This window comes from Littorina saxatilis, linkage group LG17 (genome assembly GCF_037325665.1).
Source record: "Littorina saxatilis isolate snail1 linkage group LG17, US_GU_Lsax_2.0, whole genome shotgun sequence".
In the NCBI taxonomy this organism is placed as follows: domain Eukaryota; kingdom Metazoa; phylum Mollusca; class Gastropoda; order Littorinimorpha; family Littorinidae; genus Littorina; species Littorina saxatilis.
The window spans coordinates 14,858,435-14,875,015 of NC_090261.1; the positions used below are offsets into that span (position 1 = coordinate 14,858,435).

Here is a 16,581-nt window from a genome sequence, read left to right on the forward strand (position 1 = left end):
TTTAAGGTCTTTCTTTGTTTCTCAGTTGTTTCTCTATTGCCGTTTATGATAGGCTAAATCTATGTAAAAAAAACAACAAAAAAACCCGTTCATGCATATTTCAAGTCTTTTAAGACTACAGAAAAAATAGACACGCAGAAAGACAGTTAAACATATTTCTCTGTCACATGTACAGAAACTTGTTAGGATAAAAACAAAGTAGGGGAAGGGCCCCTAATATGGACCACTTTTTGTTTATTGCTGATAACTAGCTTGTTTTCGTGCAAAGAAGTTTCATTTTGTGTTTGGTAGTCCTTCTTTCTTAGGTGAACCGTTAGGCCTAATTAGAGTAAAATAGCTTTGATACACATTCAGCAAAAATTAAATACAGAACAAATCACAAAGGGTCCATATTAGGAGCCTGGGCGCCTAATATGGACCAGTGAAGCGGCCTTCACGAATCACTGTAAAAAGCCCCCTATATTTCAAAATAACATGATACAACTTTGTGTACAAGTCAGCCTAATTAAAATATGCTCTAGATTTATCTGTTTCGGGTTGATGAGAGCATTATTTGAAGCACACCAGGAAACTAAAGAAGCTTATCAAAAACAGAGTGAAAATAAGTGAAATTATCAACTTCCACGAAAAGAAGACTTTTCGTGGCATTTTTTTAAAATCTCGAGGGCTAGTTATAGGTTATTACCAGCAAGCTTCTTAATTAATGAATTAATGAAAATAGCCTTTAGCTTTTATTTTCTTCGATTTCTTGAAGGTGGTCCATATTAGGGGACTCACACATACTTTGAGATTTTGCTATTATTTTTTGTTTGCAGTAGAAACTCGGGGTCAACACTGCTAAAATGTAACAAATACGGTTTTAGCTGTCATATATAGCCATTTCTGTTTGATAAAAGCTTTGGCTGTAGACAGAAACGAGTCCGTTTTAGGCGGAAAATTTAGAGTGAACGCTGCCAAAAGTGAAAAAAGAGAAAAAGCCTCACGGTTTTGAGATTTGTGTTTCTGCAACTGTTTTGACATGTGCAAGTTATCCAAAGAGGGTGAATACAGCGAATAAAACTTTTTTGAGCGCTTAAGCGCCGTTAGTTGGTGGTGGTCCATATTAGGAGTCGGTCCATATTAGGAGCCCTTCCCCTATTATAGTGTCGGATACACGTTTTCAGTTCATAGATGGTGAGCTTAAGTACAGAAAGAAAGAAACGAAGAAAGAAAGCCGAACACGCAGTTCTCTATTATATGTAAGCCTACAAACCAGATTGCTAACGTTCCGAAATCAAGATTGAAACAAGAGGCGAAGCCATCAAGGCTCACGTAAGAAATCGACAAACAGTAACACACACACACACACACACACACACACACACACACACACACACACACACACACACACACACACACACACACACACACACACACACACACAGAAAGAGCATAGGTGAAACTGTGCAAGAAAGCGAGACACTAGATCTAGATCTGTCTGTCTGCATGTAGCCTACTTACAGGGACACGACTGCCAACTAGTCTCGGCCCGCTCAAAATAATAATGACCGAGACTTTCAGTACTTCCTTCGCGTGACGTCTAACCCTCTTACGTCATAATGTGACGTCAATGTAATGTGACGTCTTCAAATGTTAGAGTTTCTACCACAGACATACACACGCACGCACGCACATACGCACGCACGCACAGACAGACAAAGTTACTATCGCATAGGCTACACTTACGTGAGCCAAAAACATAGAAAGGTACGTTTATAGAACGTTTAATTATCTATAGATAAAACGAACATCAATTTAGCATTAAACTTTTAATTATAAAGTTTTAAAAAACCTGAAGAATTATGTACTCCCCAATACAAGGACAGCACATACAACACTAAATCAAGTGTTCGCCAATGGAGGCTTCCTCAGATTATAAAATAAAAGGAAACATTTACGAAACCTTTAATAAATAAATACAAATAATGTATTTAATTGATTAATTCATGTGTCAGACACACGTTCTTTGATACACGTGCGACCCATTGTTGGGTTTCCAGGCGTCAGGGTGCTCGCTAGTGGAGGCGTTCTTGAAGTAGCAGAATGTCCACTGGGACTTTGGCACGTGCACAAAGGCGTGACAGTCGGGATGACCAACGCACAGGGACACGCAGGAGGCCGAATCATTCGTCCCTCCATCGAATATATCGTGGCCGTTAAAGTCGAAATGTTCGTACATGAGGAAGGTATCGTCAAAGCTGTTGCAGTCTGTAATGAACATAATAAGAACGTGTGAATTGTAGAAGAGAAGAGAAACACGAATGAAGGGTGTATGCTTTAAAGGGTTGGGGGAGAAGAAGAAACAGACAGAAGGAGAGGTAGACAGGCAAATGGCGACAGAGAAGGAGAACAGAAGAGAGAGGAGAGAGAGAGACAGAGGGAGAGAGAGAGAGAGAGTTGGGGTAAGAGACACTGAGAACTTACCAGATGCGCGTGCGTGTGCATTTGTTTCAGACTCGGGGTGCATGTGTATTTATTAGAATTTATGAGTGTGTGTGTGTGTGTGTGTGTGTGTGTGTCTCTCTCTCTCTCTCTCTCTCTCTCTCTCTCTCTCTCTCTCTCTCTCTCTCTCTCCACGCGCGCAGATGCGTGTCTCTGCGTGTTTGTGCGGATGCTCGCGCGTGTGTGCGTGCACATATATGTGGGGGTGCATGGGTGTGTTTACTCACTGGCGACACAAGCGTACTGAGAGTGAGAGAAGTAGTAGCCATCCTTACACAGACAACGTCCAGAGAAACAGTCGGTCATGGGCCAAGCACAGCTCTCGGTACAAGCCAATTGCAACCAAGTACCTGAACAAAAAGATGAGCAGGCTCTCATTTCTCATACATTTCAATTTTGTCAGATATTAAAGTGGACTTGACGTGACTTGAAGCTTCAGAGAAGCTTTGGCAATCTGTAATGCGGCGTCTTTATGTCAAAGAGTTGAACTGATGAAAATACAGCGTTTGTGACAGTGTGATGTGTAAAGACAGCCATACCAATGATACATACTGAGAAAGAGCAACCACAACTCTTGCACGCGGAATATGTCGTTGGCGTCATGTGCCACCACTTCCAAAACAATAACAAGATTGGCAGCAGCAAAAGAAGCAGAACAAGAAGAGCAAACGCTCGATCGAGTCACTTTCGCAGTTCTGAATATTATATGAGGCATCAGATGGACAGGAAGAAATTGCTATTCACAACACAATACAGATGTAAATAATTTGATGTAAAGAATAATCCTATAAAGTTTGAATCAAATCCGATGAATAGTTTCAGAGATATGATATTTCAATTTTTTTCCTTCAAGACATACCTGTGACCTTGAAAAAGGTCAAAGGTCACCAAAGCAGACGTCAAAGTGTAGAGGTCACTGGGAGTCACGTTCACATAAAATTTGAGCCCGGTCACTTTTATAGTTTCCGAGAAAAGCCCAACGTTAAGTTGTGTGTTGCCGAACAGAAAAGGCTAGTTATCTCCCTTGTTTTTCTGATAACGTTCGTAAAAGGCTACAGATGTAAATACTTTGATGTAAAGAATAATCCTACAAAGTTTCAATCACATCCGATGAACTTTGTCAAAGATATAAAATGTCTAATTTTTCCTTTGACGCTGACCTGTGACCTTGAAAAAGGTCAAAGGTCAACGAAACCATCGTTAAAGTGTAGAGGTCATTGGAGGTCACGACTAAACAAAATATGAGCCGGATCGCTTTGATAGTTTCCGAGAAAAGTCCAACGTTAAGGTGGTGTCTACGGACGGCCGGCCGGCCGGACGGCCGGCCGGACAGACTAACACTGACCGATTACATAGAGTCACTTTTTCTCAAGTGACTCAAAAACGGAAGACCAACAACAACAACAACAACAACAACAACAACAACAACAACAACAACAACAACAACAACAAATGTTGTAATTGTCATCGGCGATGATACACATAACAATCACTGCCTCGCATGATGGTCCTACCATGTTGACAGTGGTGACCTTCATATCCAACTGTGCAGTTGCACGTGTATGCGTTGACGTGGTCTACACAGTTCGCTCCGTTCCGACAAGGACTAGACGCGCACTCTTCTATATCTGAAAGTAAAAGAGTTCTTTATAGAATTCGCGCAAACGTCCTTTCCATGTCTATCCAAGCAAACAAACAATAAATAGAAGAGAACGATCGAACATACAAAAACGCGCACGCAAGCCCACATGCACGCACGCACGCACGCACTCACACACGCACACACACACACACACACACACACACACACACAAACGCGCGAGCACACACACACACACACAGAAGGGTGCGCGCACACACACGCCCACACGCGCGTACACATACACACACATACACACACACACACACACACACACACGCATGCTCACGCAGACACACACACACACACACACACACACACACACACAAAGTAGCAGAGATAGACCTGTCTGACACTGATCTCCAGTGAAACCACCAGGACAGTCACACGTGACACCGTTGACCTGGTCTGTACAGCTCCCTCCGTTCTGACAGGGGCTGGGGGCACACTCGTCTATGTCTGAAAGAAGAATAAACCACATATCAAAACACAGTAGAAATAGACGTCCAAAAGAAAGTAAAAGTCTTTCATGCAAAAAAGAAAACAATCAAGAATGTACGCACACTTACACTCCAAACAGAATTGAACACATTTGTGAAACAAGTTTTGAACACTTTCTTATATAGTACATAGTTCTATACTAGCGAAAGAGGCCCGCATATTAACCATATATGGTTCAAATGAACACTTCTGAACACTACGTTTAAACATATATGGTTCAAATGAACAATTGTTTGTTTGTTTGTTTGTTTGCTTGCTTGCTTAACCCCCAGCCGACCACGAAGGGCCATATCAGGGCGGTGCTGCTTTGACATATAACGTGCGCCACAAGACACAAGACAGAAGTCGCAGCACAGGCTTCATGTCTCACCCAGTCACATCATTCTGACACCGGACCAACCAGTCCTAGCACTAACCCCATAATGCCAGACGCCAGGCAGAGCAGCCACTAGATTGCCAATTTTAAAGTCTTAGGTATGACCCGGCCGGGGTTCGAACCCACGACCTCCCGATCACGGGGCGGACGCCTTACCACTAGGCCAACCGTGCCGGTTAATGAACACTTGTGATCCCTAAGTGTTTATTGAGTGGACACTAATATGTGCTACTTTTGCCAGCAGAACTTTGTACATTGTCACAACGTGTTCAAAACTTGTTAGAGAAATGTGTTCAAAATGTGTTCAATTCTTATAAGTGTAGAAAGTGATCGCGCCAGCCATTTTGTAAACTGGTAATTCTGTACAAGTATAAATCGTGGCTGTCGCAAAAAAGTGTAAGAAATAAGTCTTAAAACAGATCGGGTATGCTGCATATGTGTGCGAAAGTCTATCAGACAAAATGACCGAAAGATGTATCACGTTGCGGATTTTGTTTCATGTATTTTCAGATTGTAACCAGTAAAAAAACAGAACTTTCTCTTTGACACCATCCCTGCTTAGACAAATCCACTCGAACTCTCACGCATTCACTGCACCTGCAATAAAATAAAGTTTACCTGTCTCGCACTGATCTCCACTATAACCACCTTGACAGTCACAGGTGTAACCTTTGACCTGGTCTGTACAGTTCCCTCCGTTCTGACAGGGGCTGGAAGCACACTCGTCTATGTCTGGAGCGAAAAAATAAATAAAATAAAACATCTTTCTTTCTTTATTTGGTGTTTAACGTCGTTTTCAACCATTCAAGGTTATATCGCGACGGGGAAAGGGGGGAGATGGGATAGGGGAAAGGGGGGAGATGGAATAGAGCCACTTGTTAATTGTTTCTTGTTCACAAAAGCACTAATCAAAAAATTGCTCCAGGGGCTTGCAACGTAGTACAATATATGACCTTACTGGGAGAATGCAAGTTTCCAGTACAAAGGACTTAACATTTCTTACATACTGCTTGACTAAAATCTTTACAAACATTGACTATATTCTATACAAGAAACACTTAACAAGGGTAAAAGAAGAAACAGAACCGTTAGTCGCCTCTTACGACATGCTGGGTAGCATCGGGTAAATTCTTTCTCGTCCCAACCAATATGGGACTCCCCCTAACCCGCGGGGGTTATAATAAAACCTATAAATTCGCTTGAAATACTTTGCACCAAGAAAAAAACAATGAGTTTTCCCACGCAACAAATCACACAAACACACAGTGACACATATTTGCACACATCCACTCGCACGCAACGAAAGTTAACCTGCCTGCATTGATCTCCGCTATAACCATCAGGACCCCTCCGTTCTGACAGGCGCTGGAAGCACACTCGTCTATGTGTGGAAATATTTATTTCCAAAATATTTCGCTTGTTATTCTTTGATTCTTTGAGCTAAGGTAAAATCAATGAGATTTTCTACGCAACAAATCACACGGATACACAAAGACACATCCACTCAGAAAAGTAAACGTACCTGTTTCGCAGTTATTCCCACTGAATCCATCAGGACAGTCACAAGTGTAACCGTTGACCTGGTCTGTACAGCTCCCTCCGTTCTGACAGGGGCTGGGGGCACACTCGTCTATGTCTGGAGATTAAAAAAAAAATTAAAAAACAGAAACAATACACAGTACACACAATTATTTTTTTTATTATTTGATCAAAGAATAAAATTGGAGATTGGAGATAAAACTTATAGAGATTGACACACGATTTTCAAAAACCCAATTAGTAAGCCTACGTACTCACAAACTGGAGCAAGAAAATAAAGAAATGTTACCTGTCTCGCACAGACCACACTTGCACACATCCACTCGCACGCACTCATATTCGCAAACAAAGTAAATGTACCTGTCTCGCAGTGATCTCCACTGAAACCATCAGGACAGTCACAGGTGTAACCGTTGACATGGTCTGTACATCTCCCTCCGTCCTGACAGGGATTGGGGGCACACTCGTCTATGTCTGAAAGATAAAACAACAACAAACAAACCATTAAAACAGCAAGAACTCACACAGTACACACAACATTATTTTTGTCATTATTTGAGCAAAGAAAAAAAAAGATTTTTCATACAACTGATAGAGATGGACTTTCGATTTACAAAAAAACAATAAGTACGTTGGCTTACTCACAAACGGGAGCAAGAAAATAATGAAATGTTACCTGTCTCGAAGAGACACAGAGACAAACACCTGCACACATCCACTCGCATGCACTCATATACGCACGAAAAATAAATGTACCTGTCTCGCAGTTATCTCCACTGAAACCATCAGGACAGTCACAGGTATAACCGTTGGCCTGGTCTGTACAGCTCCCTCCGTTCTGACAGGGGCTGGGGGCACACTCGTCTATGTCTGAAAAATAAAATATACACACACACACACACATACACACAGACACACACACACAGACACACACACACAGACACACACAGACACACACAGAGACACACAGACACACACACACACACACACTTACTTTTACAATTGTTTATGCCTCAACAAATACATTTTTAAAAAAACATACACACAAAATTACTCTTACTATCATATTAGCAAAACAATTAGACTTTTCTTGCAATAAAGCAATCGACACACGGTTTACAACCATCAACTCGCAGGCAAAGGGAAGCAAGAACACAAAGATTGTATACCTGTCTCGCAGTGATCTCCGCTATAACCACCAGGACAGTCACCGTATGGTACGTACTCACAAACGGGATCGAGAAAATAAAAGAAATGTTCCTGTCTCGCAGAGACACAGAGACACGCACCTGCACACATCCACTCGCACGCACTCATACACGCAAGAAAAATAAATGTACCTGTCTCGCAGTTATCTCCACTGAAACCATCAGGACAGTCACAGGTATAACCGTTGACCTGGTCTGTACAGCTCCCTCTGTTCCGACAGGGGCTTGAAGCACACTCGTCTATGCCTGGAAAATAAGAATAAAACTACAAACACACAAAACACTTAAAATTTGAGCAAAGAAATTTAAATTGAGATTTTTCTTCCACTCGATTTACAAACATGAACTCACACACACGCACGCACACACGAGAACAAGACAAAAAAGTTTACCTGTCTCGCAGTGATCTCCACTATAACCATCAGGACAGTCACAGGTGTAACCGTTGGCCTGGTCTGTACAGCTCCCTCCGTTCTGACAGGGGCTGGGGGCACACTCGTCTATGTCTGAAAAATAAAATACACACACACACACACACATACACACAGACACAGACAGAGGCACAGACACACACACACAGACACACACAGACACACACACACACACACACACACACACACACACACACACACACACACACAATTACTTTTACAATTGTTTATGCCTCAACAAATAAATTTTAAAAAACATACACACAAAATTACTCTTACTATCATATTAGCAAAACAATTAGACTTTTCTTGCAATAAAGCAATCGACACACGGTTTACAAACATCAACTCGCAGGCAAAGGGAAGCAAGAACACAAAGATTGTATACCTGTCTCGCAGTGATCTCCGCTATAACCACCAGGACAGTCACCGTATGGTACGTACTCACAAACGGGATCGAGAAAATAAAAGAAATGTTCCTGTCTCGCAGAGACACAGAGACACGCACCTGCACACATCCACTCGCACGCACTCATACACGCAAGAAAAATAAATGTACCTGTCTCGCAGTTATCTCCACTGAAACCATCAGGACAGTCACAGGTATAACCGTTGACCTGGTCTGTACAGCTCCCTCCGTTCCGACAGGGGCTTGAAGCACACTCGTATATGCCTGGAAAATAAGAATAAAACTACAAACACACAAAAAACTTAAAATTTGAGCAAAGAAATTTAAATTGAGATTTTTCTTCCACTCGATTTACAAACATCAACTCGCACGCACGAACGCACACACGAGAACAAGACAAAAAAAGTTTACCTGTCTCGCAGTGATCTCCACTATAACCATCAGGACAGTCACAGGTGTAACCGTTGACCTGGTCTGCACAGCTCCCTCCGTTCCGACAGGGACTGGGGGCACACTCGTCTATGTCTGGAAATTAAAATAAACAAGAGGCGAAGCCTTCAAGGCTCACGTAAGAAATAGACAAACAGTAACACAAACTCAATCACTCCGTCACACATACACACCCACACACACAGTAAGCTTAGGTGACACTGTGCAAGAAAGAGAGACACTAGATCTAGATCTGTCTGTCTGCATGTAGCCTACTTACAGGGACACGACTGCCAAATAGTCTCGGCCCGCTCAAAATAACAATGACCGAGACCACACACACCACGCGAGAGAGAAAGACTACAGGGAGGCATGCCGTCAGGATGCATTAATTGACGTCAAACACTTTTGACCGTGACGTAATCTTATGCGAGCTTTGTCCATAGTCTTGGATAACCACTCACACATAGACTCGGAAATGTTAAAGTTTCTAAATTCTACCACAGACATACACACACACACACGCACGCACAAACGCACAGACAGACAAAGTTACGATCGCATAGGCTACAGGCACGTTTCATGATATTGAGGATTGCAGTTTCCCTCTCACACACAATATTCCAAAATAATAAATAGTCAAACAGGGGCCAAAAAACAGTTTGCACCAAGAGTTCAACTTTTTATCTATCCAAAACAGTAAAAAAAATTATATGAACATTCGTATTTCCAAGATGATTGGCGTTCCAAGACGCTATATCCTAAAACCCCCAAAACATGCTTTTACAACTTCAGTGCATAATAACTGCCCAAAGGTGCTGTTTAAAGCAACCATTGATAATAATTTTTAACATACTCCTTGAACACATTAATAACAAGTCGCGTAAGGCGAAAATACAATATTTAGTCAAGTAGCTGTCGAACTCACAGAATGAAACTGAACGCAGCAAGACCGTATACTCGTAGCATCGTCACTCCACCGCCCGTGGCAAAGGCAGTGCCCGTGGAATTGACAAGAAGAGCGGGGTATTCGTTGCGCTAAGAAGGATAGCACGCTTTTCTGTACCTCTCTTCGTTTTAACTTTCTGAGCGTGTTTTTAATCCAAACATATCATATCTATATATTTTTGGAATCAGGAACCGACAAGGAATACGATGAAAGTGTTTTTAAATTGATTTCGAAAAAAAAAATTTGATAATAATTTTTATATATTTAATTTTCAGAGCTTGTTTTTAATCCAAATATAACATATTGATATGTTTTTGGAATCAGCAAATGATGGAGAATAAGATAAACGTAAATTTGGATCGTTTTATAAATTTTTAATTTTTTTTACAATTTTCCGATTTTTAATGACCAAAGTCATTAATTAATTTTTAAGCCACCAAGCTGAAATGCAATACCGAACCCCGGGCTTCGTCGAAGAGTACTTGACCAAACTTTCAACCAATTTGGTTGAAAAATGAGGGCGTGACAGTGCCGCCTCAACTTTCACGAAAAGCCGGATATGACGTCATCAAAGACATTTATCCAAAAAATGAAAAAAACGTTCGGGGATTTCATACCCAGGAACTCTCATGTCAAATTTCATAAAGATCGGTCCAGTAGTTTAGTCTGAATCGCTCTACACACACACACACACAGACACACACACAGACACACACACGCACACACGCACATACACCACGACCCTCGTTTCGATTCCCCCTCGATGTTAAAATATTTAGTCAAAACTTGACTAAATATAAAAACGGTTAACTTGCAAATAAAGGGACAGTATTGATCAGAACAATGGTAAGATAAAGGACGCTACTTATATTTTGTACATTTTTTATCTTTATCGTTTCCTGTAGACCTCAGAAGTTCTAACCAGCTTAAGAAATCATTCTAAAATCGAAAAACAAACATCTATACAGTTTGTACGCAAAGTAGATTGATATTTGACACAGTCACACAGACATACGTGGGCTATGGGGCAACCCTACCCCCTAAATTTGAAAACGGGGTCAATTTCTTAACTGCATGCATTCAGCAAAACAATCCCTAAAAATTTATTTTTTTCACAAATGAACTTATGACTTTAGAAAAGCATTCAAAAATGCATATATACAACGCTTTTTCTTTGGTCCCAATTCAAGGGGGTGTGCTATTCTCAGGTAACACTGTGAACGCTCAAATGAGACTTGGTCACATGTCAAAATAGTAATCCCCCCTGTTGTTCATGGTTCGTTGGTGGGATTTTTTTTTATCTGAGCCATTGGCAAGCATGAAATGTCATCAACATTAGGAAAGACATAGTATCTCCCATTGTCTTTTGCGCGCAAACACTTCACACAGATCTCCTCTCGATCTGGCCCATCGGGGAAATGGGTTGACTTGGGGATGATCACCGCCCTGTATCTCTCCACCTTTCCATCCATGCTGACAAAGTCAGCGGTCACAAAGTCCCCAACTTGAATGTCTCACTGTGGGACAAAGAACCTGGTTTTCACGACTGGCACCACGCGGCATCCAGTGGCGTGTTGTGGGTAGACGTCCATTGATTTTGATAATAATTTTTATATTTTTAATTTTCAGACCTTGTTTTTAATCCGAATATAACATATTTATATGTTTTTGGAATCAGAAAATGATGAAGAATAAGATGAACGTACATTTAGATCGTTTTATAAAAAAAATAATTTTAATTACAATTTTCAGATTTTTAATGACCAAAGTCATAAACTAATATTTACGCCACCAAGCTGAAATGCAATACCGAAGTCCGGCCTTTGTCGAAGATTGCTTGGCCAAAATTTCAATCAATTTGATTGAAAAATGAGGGTGTGACAGTGCCGCCTCAACTTTTAAAAAAAAGCCGGATATGACGTCATGAAAGACATTTATCGAAAAACTGAAAAAAAACGTCCGGGGATATCATACCCAGTAACTCTCATGTCAAATTTCATAAAGATCGGTCCAGTAGTTTACTCTCAATCGCTCTACACACACACACGCACACACACACACACACACACTCACACACACACACACACACAGACACACATACACCACGACCCTCGTCTCGATTCCCCCTCTATGCAAAACTTGACTAAATGTAAAAAGAAAAAAAAAATTCAAAAAAATGGGATAGCGGCGAAACGGGATTGCGTAAAATGGGATGCGGTAGTAAAATGACGCTTGGCTTGTTAAATGTCGCCAAAATGGGACGGCGGCAAAACGGGATTGCACGTAAATGGGATATTGCGCGAATTATAAACGAAGGAGTAGGCCCTAAGTTTCTCGTACGAGATGTTTACTGGGAGTAAATATTTGGGGAGTAAAAATTTAGTTCCTTGTGAGTTCTTTTTTCCTACAAGATTTTTACTGGAAGTTCACTCCGTCCGAGTCAATTTTTCGTGGAGTAAAAATTTTGTGTTACACCGGTTCATGACCGTTGTGGTAACGAGCGCACATTGTTGTCTCTATATATTGTGTTCCTACGAATCGAAAGTACGATCGCCAAGCCAGTCTGTCATTGAAGGCAACGTTCGATATTTCCGTCTGTCAGCGTTGCCAACGTTCGACAGATTTTACTACTGTTACTCACAAACTTTCAATTTACACAATGAAATGCCAATAACATGTACACACAAGAATGGGAGACGAAGGGAAAACCTACTAGCGATTGAAATTATGCAAACGAACTCACAAATCCCTCACTTTCCGAATGCAAACGCTGCAAATCCGTATGCGTGCGTCGCTGTGCCGAACGTTGGGTTGACGAACGTTGCTGACAGACGCAACAAAACTTGATCAAAAGGCACTAAAAACGATTAAATGTTTTACTCACTGGGTATCGCATTCCTCTTTTTCTTCCTGCAGACGATATGAAGCGGTTGAAACGTCGTTTCCGATTAAAGGCTCGGTTATTTCCGTTAAAAACGAAGTTTGCCGAACGTGTGATTCAGTCTACAGACACCGGTCGGATCACAACAAAAATGTTCATTCTTTGCGATTTTGTGATACTGTTGATGATACACCTGCTTTCCAGTGAAGAACATCAATAAAATGATGTTCACAAGCAAGAATAACAGACAAAAGCACGCGATGTGTAAAATTAGGCTTTGCTTTGCAAAGAAAGCACGTGTTTTTTTTACTGACAGACACTTTCGGTGGTGATTGAAAATTTTTCCAGAAACGGTTTTATGCTCCCATTTGATATTGTTTCCCTATTTTCTCTAGTCAGAGACTAACCTTGTGTATTAATTGAATTAATAACCCCATTATCATAAGTTTTGTGTGTTATTTTTGTGTCTGTTGAATCACACTTTGAGATGGGGTCATGTGACAGAAGGAAATGGTGTCTGTCAGGATTCACACGTTCGCTTCGAAAAACGCGCTCAAATAATTGCTCAAACACAAACATTTTAGCTTTTATTTATTTTTTTGTATTGCAAATACCATACTTACTCATGCCAAGCAGAAAAAATGATGAAAATCAACACAGTAAGCAAGTAATTTGAAGGCAAAGTTTACACACATCAAAGAGTCTGATTACCGTGAAACCTGCCTACACTTCGTGAGCCAAAAACAACACGCACACAAAATGACTCACAATTTTGGCAAAGAAATCTTAATTGAGATTTTCCTGACACACGATTTACAAACCTCAACTCGTATACGTTCTCAAACGGGAGCAATAAAACATCCTTTTTTATTTTACCTGTCTCGCAATGGTCTCCGCTATATCCATCAGGACAGTCACAGGTGTAACCGTTGACCTGGTCTGTACAGCTCCCTCCGTTCTGACAGGGGCTGGGGGCACACTCATCTATGTCTGAAATAAGTAGAAAACACAGAAAGAAAAAACATCAGCCATACAGCCAGTGGAGATGGGCAGCCACACAACCGTGAACCGCAAATTTCCTGCCAGTCCTACACGCTTTACGAGGCGTTGAGAATGAGGACCTGGCCGGGCCCCACCCAAACTCTACGGCAGTCTGAGGGACCTGACGCACACTGACACCTCCATCGAGGAGATGGGCGTTCCCGTCTGACGAGCGAAAAGAAGAAGCAGAAGAAACAGCATACTAGAAATGAACAATCAAGGAGATTTTTCTCGCAACAAAGCAAACGGATAGATCGACACGCACTCGCATACATACATCCGTGTGCACTCGCACTTGCAATCGCATGCGCACGTAAATAAGAGCAAGATTCCAACGAAGAGGGTTCACCTGTCTCGCACTGATCTCCGGTGAAACCGTCAGGACAGTCACACGTGAAGGCGTTGACCCGATGTACGCAACTCCCTTGGTTGTGACAAGGACTGGCGGCACACTCATTCATGTCTAGAAAAGAAGGAACACATAATTATGTTGGTTATATAGATAACACAAACATGCCATGACTCCAATTCATTTTTGCGTACAAAAAACCCAACACTGCACGCTAAAAAAAACAAGTCGCGTAAGGCGAAAATACAATATTTAGTCAAGTAGCTGTCGAACTCACAGAATGAAACTGAACGCAATGCCATTTTTCAGCAAGACCGTATACTCGTAGCATCGTCAGTCCACCGCTCATGGCAAAGGCAGTGAAATTGACAAGAAGAGCGGGGTAGTAGTTGCGCTAAGAAGGATAGCACGCTTTTCTGTCCCTCTCTTTGTTTTAACTTTCTGAGCGTGTTTTTAATCCAAACATCATATCTATATGTTTTTGGAATCAGGAACCGACAAGGAATAAGATGAAAGTGTTTTTAAATTGATTTGGACAATTTAATTTTGATAATAATCTTTATATATTTAATTTTCAGAGCTTGTTTTTAATCCGAATATAACATATTTATATGTTTTTGGAATCAGCAAATGATGGAGAATAAGATAAACGTAAATTTGGATCGTTTTATTAATTTTTATTTTTTTTTACAATTTTCAGATTTTTAATGACCAAAGTCATTAATTAATTTTTAAGCCACCAAGCTGAAATGCAATACCGAAGTCCGGGCTTCGTCGAAGATTACTTGACCAAAATTTCAACCAATTTGGTTGAAAAATGAGGGCGTGACAGTGCCGCCTCAACTTTCACGAAAAGCCGGATATGACGTCATCAAAGACATTTATCAAAAAAAATGAAAAAAACATTCGGGGATTTCATACCCAGGAACTCTCATGTCAAATTTCATAAAGATCGGTCCAGTAGTTTAGTCTGAATCGCTCTACACACACACACAGACACACACACACACACACACGCACACACGCACACACGCACATACACCACGACCCTCGTTTCGATTCCCCCTCGATGTTAAAATATTTAGTCAAAACTTGACTAAATATAAAAAGAGAGAGAATTAAAGAGAGAGAGAGATAGACAGAGAGAGAGAGAGAGAGAGAGAGAGAAGGAGAGACTGATGCGAGAGAGAGAGAGAGAGAGAGAGAGAGAGAGAGAGAGAGAGAGAGAGAGAGAGAGAGAGAGAGAAACTGAATGAATCATAATTTGAAAAGGATAAAAGGTTTAAGGCATATTGCCTTGTCTTAAAACTTGACACACACACACACAGACAGACAGACACACACACACAGACACACACACACACACACACCATTCCTCTTCAACCCCTTTTGCACTATTGACCAACTGACACATTCATAGAAAGCACTGTACCTCTGAACGTGGGTGCAGGTCTGCAAACGGCACTGCTGTGACTTTTTCCAGGTATGCAAATGTCGGTGCTTTTGCATGGTCTCGACAAACACTTATGGTTGGATGGCTTGGACACACAAACATACAAAAACTAGCAAAAATCCTTCAAGTTTCGTAGTTTTTAGAGACGATTCTGCACAAGTCACTGAACAAGATTGCAGTCATGTGACATTTGCAAACAAAAATGCACTTAGGATCTGCCTTGGTTTCACGACTCATTACGATTTCATTTGGGAAATTTGGGTCGCTTCCTTCCAGAGGAAAGCTATCAGCAATAGGATTCGCGCTACCTACGTTTGTATCATTGGCGTAAAAAAAAAAAAAAAAAAAAAAAAAAATAGAATGAAATTAAATGCGCTCACCAGACTGTCCGGAGATGCCTTCGTGCTCGTCCACCCCTCCAGCAACTCTTCCCCGACATCTTGTACGTCGTGCACGTGCAGAACACAGTTATCCCCCTTTATGCCCGAGTTGTCGTTCTTGTTGTAGAATGAGTATCGCGTGCATAGTGTTGTGTACCAGCACAGTCTTTGACACTGAAGGTGGTTGCTCAGACGGTAGGTCTGCAAGACGTTACTTGCTTGAAGTGGATCTATCTTTGCACAGCCAACGAGAGAGGAAAACGGAACCATTCCGAAGCAGAGGGATATAAGTACAGTGCCCATTTTTGAAATATTCTTTAGAATCATCATTGGGCGTTTCTCTGGTACATACATTTTATGATTACTTTCTATCCCCGGTACATGTGTTTTATGGTTAGTTTCTATCACGGATACATGTATACATTTAACGACACGTTTCTATCACCGGTAAATATATTTTATGAATAGTTGTTTTTCTGGAAGTCAATGAGGTGCAGACACGTGCGAACTCTTCA

At 41.2% G+C, this 16,581-nt stretch overlaps 1 protein-coding gene across 2 annotated transcripts; it reads right to left on the reverse strand.

Moving 5' to 3' along the window:
• Nucleotides 1-1,384: 1,384 nt before the first annotated feature.
• LOC138953144 (fibropellin-1-like) lies at nt 1,385-16,581 on the reverse strand. 2 transcript variants are annotated; one of them, XM_070324935.1, is made up of 15 exons: nt 15,666-16,581; nt 14,234-14,347; nt 13,720-13,833; nt 8,996-9,109; nt 8,735-8,848; nt 8,137-8,250; nt 7,877-7,990; nt 7,293-7,406; nt 6,897-7,010; nt 6,520-6,633; nt 5,616-5,729; nt 4,466-4,579; nt 3,996-4,109; nt 2,709-2,831; nt 1,385-2,247 (listed from the first exon to the last, which is right to left on the reverse strand). In XM_070324935.1, exons 2-15 carry the CDS (start codon nt 14,343-14,345, stop codon nt 1,991-1,993), a joined length of 1,746 nt encoding a protein of 581 aa, XP_070181036.1. In that variant the 5' UTR covers nt 14,346-14,347; nt 15,666-16,581; the 3' UTR covers nt 1,385-1,990. The 2 variants fall into 2 exon arrangements, with proteins under 2 accessions (XP_070181036.1, XP_070181037.1); XM_070324936.1 differs by lacking the exon at nt 15,666-16,581 and having other exon boundaries at nt 14,234-14,397.